General features: G+C 46.1%; 1 protein-coding gene across 1 annotated transcript; it reads right to left on the bottom strand.

Moving 5' to 3' along the window:
* Positions 1 to 9,346, bottom strand: bach2a (BTB and CNC homology 1, basic leucine zipper transcription factor 2a). The gene is made up of 4 exons (XM_041061038.1): positions 9,077 to 9,346; positions 4,943 to 6,364; positions 658 to 864; positions 1 to 426 (listed from the first exon to the last, which is right to left on the bottom strand). The coding sequence occupies exons 1-4, from the start codon at positions 9,344 to 9,346 to the stop codon at positions 1 to 3; spliced, it is 2,325 nt and encodes a 774-aa protein (XP_040916972.1).
* Positions 9,347 to 9,558: the final 212 nt, after the last annotated feature.

Here is a 9,558-nt window from a genome sequence, read left to right as displayed (position 1 = left end):
CTAAGTACAGTCCTGTTGCTTCTGTTCCTCTGTCGTACATTTCTCAGTCATTTCCTGGCAGAAGTCCACCGTTACAGTGGGGCTACATATTTCCTCGGTGGACCCGTGCACCGGCGGACCCTCTGTGCCCTCCTGCCCCGGACCTGACACCTCCACCCCGCACTGCCTGCCCTCGCCCCGTCGCTTCAGACCCTTGCTTCGTTGTGACCCGGGTGACCTGGGCTGGTGGGACGAGACGTCGTCGGAGGAGGAGGAAGGCGACGGCGGTGCGGACGTGAGGTCGATGCTGGCGGAGACGGGAGGCGGCTGGCTGCCCTGCACCTCCCTGCACACTTGCTGGGAGAGGAAGGAGAGGTTCTGCCACAGCTCGGACATACACACCTTCAGCTGGTTGCGCTCGCTCAGCAGCTTCTCCTTCTCACACACCTGAGTTCACAAAACAAAGCATCATCAGGTCAGCCTCAGTCAGCACTTCATCAGGTATACCCAGGCTGTCTTCACCATAAACAGCATGACCCAGGATGGTCCTTTAACCCTTGAACCCCACCACATGTTGCAAAAATCTTATTGTGTGACGTTTCATGTACTTTTTTTTTTGTTTCTGTTGGCTGCTGTTGTGTTTCATTGGAATAACGTGTGTGTGTTATATGAGCGCACCAGTTTGCGGATCTCGCCCTCCAAGTTCTGGATGCAGTCCAGCTTCCTCTTGCGACAGCGCTGGGCGGCGATGCGGTTTTTGCTGCGGCGGCGAATGTCGTGGATGAACTCCAGCTGCTCGGAGCTCAGCTTGTGCATCTTGATGAGGATCTGGAAGTCGTTGCGTGGCAGGTTGGTGATCTGGTCCACGGGGAAGGGAAGCTTTACCTGAAAAGACCACAGGAGTTTTTTTAGGAAAGAAAGAGTGAGCCACCACCTCTGCATGTTTTCCAGGAAATAAACTTAAATAAATCTCTATGTCCTGGGTAATACTCGATGGTAATACTCCAGATTCGACCCACGTTATCCGGTGGAGAGAAATGTGGTGTGAAATCCACTAGGTGTCAGTGTTGAGCTGCGTGTTGATCCCAGCAGCTCTGACACAAAGAACACAGGATGAGCTCTTTGTTTAACAGTCAGCAGATAATCTTGGTCTCAGATGGACAAAATTTCCAATGTGTATGAACAATCTTTCTGTCTTACACGTTATTTCTTTCTGTGCTGATTTGCCTGCATTTGAATTGAATGAGTGGTTTTTGTGTATTTCCTGGTTTATGCATTGACTTATGTAAGCGTTTACTGACATCTGAAATAATTTTGTATATAAACACTGTTGCGTTTGAACCTTTAATCTTTAATACTGTTGCTTTCTTCACACTTTGCCTTGTCGGTGCTTTGTGTGTGAGCATCCTTCAGCTCATTCACCATGGCTGTCTGAATCCTAAACTGTATAGCTGTAACCCCCATTTAAACCATGAGAGCACTGATGAGTGAATACTGTGTGTGTGTGTGTGTGTCGGCCATTCTTCTTCTGCGCTACCTCCATGTTGCGTAGCATCAGGACAGTCTGTCCACACATCAGCCCATGCTGTTTTCTTCATACCAGCAGTGTTCAGCACAGAGCTGCCAGTATACAGCAATGACATCATTCACAGAGTAAAGGGATAAGAGAGTGTGTGTGTGTGTGTGTGTGTTTAGGGGCCGGCTGTCCTTTACTCTATAGACATCTATATATAGCTCCATGACTCTCAGCAGTCACATAATAAGGTTGGAATGACAAAGTGAGCCTTGGATGGTCATAAATCCCCTAACCAATCTCTCTGTCTCTCTCTGGTGCTCTGGTTTCTGTTTTTAACACTGTGCGTATCCTCTGAGACGCTCATTCCATCATTCGCCGCTGTTCGAAAACAAAATCTTGTTCGAGGCGCTCACGTCAACATTTGCGATGGCACGAACTCCAAAAAGAATAACTGTGCTGTAAGTGAACGTATAATAAAGAGCAGGCCCTGCTGACTGCTGTTAAATATTCAGCCTAATAATTCCAGGATTATCACGACGTCTGAAACCTACGCTACGCCCGAACCTAAAGACGAGGATGAGGATTAGGGCCACGTGATGTCACCGTGTTTGAGTTCTGAGATCAAACTATGAGTTTGACGACAATAGTCACAGTCACACCACAGCTGTCACATGAGATTTGGCATTCGGTGTGTTGAACTATTCCCAGCACGGGCTATCTGTACCCATTTAGCCCGCACAAATGTTTGGATGAAGCATTAAACCTATGGCAGCAAAGGTGACACATGCTCAGTCAGTATTTGCTGGCTTAATATTTTGCAGACTCAAGGCGGCCTGAGCCAGTGGCTTTAGTTTCTGTTTTTCTAATGGTTTTATTATCTAAAATAAATAATCAGGTGCCTGTCTCATGAAGCAGGATAACTTAGCCTGATAACTCTGGGTATAATCCTGGTTTATGAAGATAGATCAGGTTCAAACTATGTTCTGTTGCCTTGGCAACTGTCAAAGAGTAGTTTTTTTTTCTTGTCACTATGACATTGACATTGTAGTGACAAGAAAAAGAAAGAGCACAGAGAGCCATCTTTAAAAACTCAGACTGATTTACATGTCAGTCTGCTGCGTTGGTGCTTTTAGTCTTTCTTGGATATTTTAACATCAAAATCTCAGCTGCATATTAAAATTTATTAAAACTTATGTTCCAGCTACAGATGATTTGTGATTCAAGAAATATTCAAGAATTTCGACCTGTAAAATACTAATACTTAATAAATAAGGAGGAAAAAAGCTAAACTGCAAAATGCAAAGTTGAGTGGAGATTTGGGGGGGGGGGGTGTTTGACAGGTTGGCCTAATTGGAGCAGGCAGATCTGGGGTCAGGGGTAGCAGATGGTGGAGGGAACGTGGACAGGACACCTTCCACCTGCCTACAGGGCACCCCAGGGTATGTGTGTGTGTGTGTCCGTCCGCTCTATGGGTGAGACAAGTGGGTCAGGGCAAAGAAGTGGGACAGACCACACACACATGCACACGCAAATACATACACAGGAGCGATATAGGATGTAGGTGTGCACACTGAATTAAAGCTAAACTCAATCCAACAGCAGGACAGTAAAATTCTTACATGGACATCTATATGCACCTTTTTCCCCCCATGCTGCTTACCACTGCAGCTCTCGACAGTGTCACACCCTGCTGGGAGAGTGGTGCATATTTAACACACGCTTTAGCTGCAGTATAGTGTATGTGTTGCAGCACAATGTCAGTAGGAGACGCACAGGTAACACGCAGCTTTGCACAGGTGCATAGATGTGGCTTGTGATGTCACATCACATGATGATGATCACTTAACCAGGAACCACAACAAGCCATTAAAATGTTTGTTGGGGCCCAGTGCACAGACACGCATTTAAACCTGTAGCCCAAATTTTGTTTGAGACGTTTGAGAAATGATTTCATTTCATCCAGAGATGAAACATTCTTTATTCTCACAGCAAATTCTAAGCTTTCCTGTGTCTTTCCCTGCAATCGCTCTGTTTAACCTGGATGGATGTCTCAGTGAATGAGACATCCAGACACCTCAGATATGAGGTTTTGACTCAGAAAATATGGAGCCCCTTTGTTTTCTAGATTTAACTGGTTAATGCGGAGGCAGCAGTGTTCGACCCATCAAACTCTTAGGAAAGCATCCCTTTGTTCTACTGCTGGCACCTCAGTGCAGCCTTCACAGGGAAAAGGGACGCCCAGCATCCATTAAAAAAACCCCAAAAACTTAAATACTCAGCTGTGGACTGATACCAATCACTCATGGTCTGAATGTTATGGCTCATCTGAGTATTGCAGCAGATCATGTTCATCCCTTTATGGTAAGGTAATTGGTCTAACTGGTCTGTTAGCCCTGACATTATATAACAAGGAGGCTGGCTGGTAGCTTAAGATGCAGGATGAGTTCAGTCAGCCTAGTGAACACACAAAATATTTAATCACACATCAGTATGAATATAAGCAGCAGATGGAACATTTGTAATATGCCAGAGCAGCATAAAAAAGACTCTGAGTGTCAAATCCAGTATGTCTATTCAGAATAACTGGACACCTAACAATACATTAACCTCTGCAAACACATTCCAGCACTTACTGATCTTCACTGGCTCATCCACAGGCCAGAGGCCACAACCACTCAAATCTAATAAAGCTAATATCCCGTGTCTGTGTGTGTGTGAGAGAGAGAGAGAGAGAGAGAGTGAGCGAGCTCCAGTACAAAACTAATCTCACATCTCTTCACATCTCGCATGTGCTTAGGCAATCGCCATGGCAACCATACCACTCTTTTAATTCAAAGGAGTACGTGTTGGAAGTGTTTGCGTCATTTCTCCCGAGAGGAAAACTGTCTAAGAATAGTCCCAGCTGTAAATCACACCTACAGTGTACTTGGGAAAAGAAAAAAAAAAATCACTGATACAGGCTGCTAACACACGAGTGCAGTATGTGCTTTTAAACCCTGGGTAAAATAGATGACAGTAATGCTAAGGCTGATGGGAATGGCATTACCTGCATGTATTTGGTCATAGGCCAAATGATCAAATTTTCATTGTGGTGCAAGATGAAAAGTCAGAGGCTTTCCAAAGATATTGTCAGTCCATCGAAACAGCTGTGTCAACCCTAACCATGAATGTCCCATGTTTCATGGAAATTCATGCAGTGGCTGTTGAGATATTTCTGTCCTGAAACCCAATGAACACCCACATTGCTTTTGCTAGTAGAGTTCCCAATCCATGTTGCCATGGAGTTAACTGTGCATTACGTTTCTTGGAGCCTATATTTGTTTCAACTCCAGCTACTAGCAGTTGTTGTTCTGAAAGGACATTGTTGGGGGACGGGAACTTTGGCTTGCTGAAGGGACGGGGGGGCTTTAAACTGAATTTACTAAGACAAAAAAGGACCATACTAACCTCAGGACCAGAGACTCTGGATATGCCACTTTCACTGTCTCCTTCTGAGAAAGAGCCTGATTCATCACTGGAGTTGCCACCACTGGTGCCTAATCCCCGCTCACTTTTGATCTTGGTGCAACCCTGAGAGAAGACCACCTCTCCGCCGTGGGGGTTCCTCTGTTCTCCCACCCCAGCCAGGCAGTGAGACAGTCCAGAGATGGAGCCTGAGTGCGGGGATGAGGAGAAGTCAAACTGGGGCAGGCTGGAAGGTGAGCTACTACTGCCTGCGTCCTCGGGGTAAGAGAATGAGGAACGGGAGCTGGAAGTCTGGGTTCGGGGTTCAAAGGGAGGAGGAGAGTGGGCTGATGTCTTGATGGGAACAGGGCAGCTGGTAGTGAGGCATGACCGACCAGAGGAAAGAGGTTCTGCCTGCATCAGGGTTGAGACTTTCTCTCTGAACTTCTCGTCCATGTAAGAGTGGGCCAACATTTGACGCTCGCCGGCTGCTGATGAGAAAATGACACTGCGTCTGTCCAGCTCCCCCTCATGTTTAGACGAGGAGGCCTTGGTCACTGGCCTCTCCATGTTCCCGCCAACGCCGCTCAGCGCTGCTGGTATTACATCTGCAATGCCGGCCTTGAGGTCCACCTGACTGAGATCATCCCTTTTCTCCCTCTGTTTGTCTTTGACCAGTTCCCTGTAGTGGTTGAAGGACAGTCTGTTGGTGAGTAGCTGCTGGATGGTGGTGCTGGGCACGCCGCTGAGATCCAAGCCACCTCTCTGGAGGTAGGAGCGCAGGCAGGATGAGGGTGAGCCTCGGCTCGGTGAGTGCTCAGCTGCTACTGGAACCCCTTCTACCTCTAGCTCCATCTCCAGTACTTCCTCAGTACACAGCTCCGGGTTGCAACCATTGCTTTCATCGCCTTCCTCAAACACGAAGGGTTCCTCTTTGATTCTGGAGGGCGTAAGAAGAGTCTGCGGAGCAGCACTGCTGTCTGCGAGCTGTGAGCTCACAGGGCTGACTGAGGTATGATTGGCCAAAACGACATCATCGCCGCCATGATGAGTTTCTCCGTTGAGCTTGCTGTCACAGATCTGGTAGTGGTACTTCCTGTATTTAGGACATTGAGGGAGGTCGGTGGGAAGTGGCGGAGTGCTTGCTACATGATGCCTCGTGTCGGCAGAATCATCCGAGGATACCGCTTCAGAAAACACTGTATCCTTGGCGACGATGTCATCGTCATACTCCACCTTGCCGTTACTGGCATGTTGGCTGTCATTCTGCAGCTGTTCTTGAAGGAACCGAAAGCAAGAGTCCTCCAAATTGTGAACACCCAGGAAGTCAGCGCACAGGATGACCTCGTGGATGTTCTCCTGACTTAAAACCAACTTGGCCGTGTAAGCAAACTGGAGCAGTGGAGCGAAACCCTTGGCTGTCACCTGAAGAGGAGAATGGATAAAACACATTTATATTAAATGTCAGAAGAAAAAAAGCCTTTTATTGTCAGTCCCTTCAACATCCACTTAGAAGTGAATCAGGGAGAAATTAGAATCAAAGAGCTGTGTTTATTATAAAACCTGTACCAAATAAATGCCTGCCAAGAAGGTGGACAAAATATTAGAAGCACCTTTGGACTTTAGGTTCTATTTTATTCCTCTAAAGCTTCTTTTCTGGTCTGAATATTTCAGGGCTCTATGAGATCATGGTAAAAGAAGAAGAATAATGACCTTACCTACAGGGAAACAATACAAACTGGGATTTTATGAAAGAGGCTGTGAGCTGGAAATGGGTGAAACTACCACATTCCTTCTTTATTCCTGTTATTCGGTGTGTCTTGTCGTCTTGCCTGGATCCTTTTGCTTGTTCCGTCTTTCCCCACCTTCACCCTCCCACACCCCCACCCACCCCCCCGCTTTCTTATTGTTCACTACCGTCAGCATGGCTCTTATGTGTGTTCGTATGCGTGTGTGTGTTGCCGTATATGTATGTTTACTCCGTGTGTGTGTGCGCCGTGTGGGCATGTGTGTACATGAAAATGTATGTGTGTGTGTATAGTGGTGTGGATGTAAGCCTATTTTCAGCTAGCATCAGCAGCTGCTGCCTCCTGTGCAGAAACACATCTTTATAGGCACAGAGAGGAGGAGGAGGAGGAGGAGGCAGGAGAAGCTCTGCTCCACACTTATACTAATCTTACTGATGAGAGGCAGCAGAGGGGGAGATGGAATAGTAAGAGACAGACGGGAATAATCAGTGAATATGATTGATCATTAACCACTGAACATGTTGTTTGCACCTTTTACTTCCTGTAAGTAGTTTTAAAGTTAAAAAAAAATCATTACACTGCGACAGTGTGTTATATATACTGTATCATCTTGAAGCTATAGGATGAGTGAAGTATTCAAACCCAAAACCATCCATCAAATGGAAATATTCTGGATGTTAGATTGTGAATTATTTTATACATTTATACATTTTCTCAAAATTCATCCTGACACATGTGTTATCTTCAGAAAGTTTAGGATCACAAAGCTCTGTGGGTTTAAACCATTTTAAGCTGGCCCATCAGCTGCTCAGTGAGGTTTAAGGTTTTAATTGAAAGCTGCAGAATTATTTATTTCAGCTATCTGCTATCTTTATGCTCTTAGTTTTTTTTTTTTTTTTTTTTGACAACAAAGGGGATTAGTGAGGATCTCAGTCAGTGTAGTCTGGGCAAAAAGAGCCAGACTGATTTAAAAAAAACAAAAACAGCAAAACAAAGCTACATGTGAGCTGCACGACCCCGGCCACGGCCACGATAGTCATTAGTCTTCCCTCTGCTACAAGCCAATGGATTAACCTCTCTGAACAGAAAATGACAGCACACCTCTGAAAATACATGTTGAACTGTGTTTTGATGGCTAAGAAGGGAGCCACATTCGTTATGCATGAAGAGATCCACATTTTGTAATTTGATTTAACACCTTGTCTGCACTGGCTTCCTCCAGCCTAAAGGCCCAGACACGTCAGCATTTAAAACAGTGAAATTTATGGTAAAAAAAATCCTGTTAAATCCAGTGAGCCAATAGCAAACTGACTTAATATTGCTATCTAAAACTAAATCTATGGAAAACGATTCCTGAGAATATGAAGTTTGACATTTTACAAGAACAAAGAACACAGCAATACAGAGTCCATAGTCCTGAAAACATTAAACTTCACACCCAGATTTTTATTTATTTATTTATTTTTTGCTCTGAGTTACTATGAGTTCCAGTAATTCATGAGAGGGTGAGTGAACGATGGACAGCAGAAAGAAATGTGGAAAATAAAGCCACGCTTAGAATCATTAGGGGAAACGGAGTTGGATTTGTAAAGTGGTTACAGGCCAGTGCGAGTTCTTACTGTATAAGGTAGAGTCACGGAGACACATTAATCAATATGACGGATCTGGGGCATTATAAGGTAATACCAACCACTGGGATCAGGAGCTGTTCCCCGATCGGCCCCCAGTGGTGAACGGAAGCGGCGGCAGCTAACATGTTTGCAGCGGCATTAATATTCATGCCCGAAAGGTTTTCATAAACAGATCAATTTACGTCAGGACCCTGCTGTTTCCATCCATGTACGCCCCCTTCTCTTTTAACCTTAATTATCCAGGGAAGGTCAAGTTAGCTCGGTGCCTGAGCCCGGCCTGCTCCTTGCACCCCTGCTTTACATGCATACTGTCCTGCTTATACACCTGAATTCCAAAAACTGAGACCACAATCTGGACCCCGAGTCCAAGCTAAGGTCTAAAGTATATGGTACAGAATAGCTGGGTTTGGGTAAGGGTCCAGTTCTTTCGGGCAGGACTCCAGCAGCTAATGGTCACATGGGGACATGTTCTGTGCTTTTTTTCCCACTGCAGCAGCTGGTTATTTGGTGGAGCATCATAATGCTGCCAGAGCTGCTGATCCCCCTGTCTCTATGTTTGCATCTGTTCAAGTCCACTGCATTTTGGACCAGGTTCCACTGTCCTCTTGTCCTTTTCAGATCAGGTCTCTTTCGATAAAACCTTAACCCATAACCCCTGTTGGGTTCATGTAGACCACTCCCTGTGGAAGTGTTCTTGGTCTTTTATTTATTTTTTTTTTCACCTGTGTGTTCTCATTGTTCTCTTTGTAGCCCTTTACCTTGTCTGGCAGGTTAATGATGGGCTCCGCTTCCCCTGGCGAGGCGTTGCGCCCCAGAAGGGCTTGCAGGAAGTAGCGGCTGCTAGCAGCCAGGACGGCCCTGTGCGCGCGCACCTCCCTGCCCTCCACCAGAACGGTCACGTCGCAGAGGATGCCCTGCCGCCGCTGCTCCTCCAGGCTCAACAGCACGTTGGCACAGTGGACCTTAGATTCGTACACGTACATGGGCGCCACCGCCGCCTCACCGTCCTGCTCCTCGCCTGCCAACATCACTCCCTCTAGGACTCTGCGCAGAAGGAAAGACAGAAAGAAACAACAGCATGTCAGCTTGCTATGTGGACATAATCCTGCAGGGTAATGTAGAGTCTACCTTTTCACTGTGTTCAGTCAGAGACAGGACAGTAGGAAAACAGGTAGGTTCTTGTTGGAGTGTCATGTCGAAAGCCAGGTATTTCAATAGCATACGGACACTCACTCAGACT

This window comes from Toxotes jaculatrix, chromosome 17, assembly GCF_017976425.1.
Source record: "Toxotes jaculatrix isolate fToxJac2 chromosome 17, fToxJac2.pri, whole genome shotgun sequence".
In the NCBI taxonomy this organism is placed as follows: Eukaryota; Metazoa; Chordata; class Actinopteri; family Toxotidae; genus Toxotes; species Toxotes jaculatrix.
This window is presented reverse-complemented; position numbering and strand designations above follow the sequence as displayed.

What these genes read in the sequence shown, in the direction of transcription:
- bach2a (XM_041061038.1), bottom strand. Translation starts at nt 9,346, where the DNA reads ATGTTGGCAGGCGAGGAGCAGGACGGTGAGGCGGCGGTGGCGCCCATG. An exon ending in TCATTAACCTGCCAGACAAG is followed by an intron (nt 6,365 to 9,076) that starts GTAAAGGGCTAC and finishes TCTCCTCTTCAG; the next exon opens with GTGACAGCCAAGGGTTTCGC. An exon ending in CCAGAGTCTCTGGTCCTGAG is followed by an intron (nt 865 to 4,942) that starts GTTAGTATGGTC and finishes TGGTCTTTTCAG; the next exon opens with GTAAAGCTTCCCTTCCCCGT.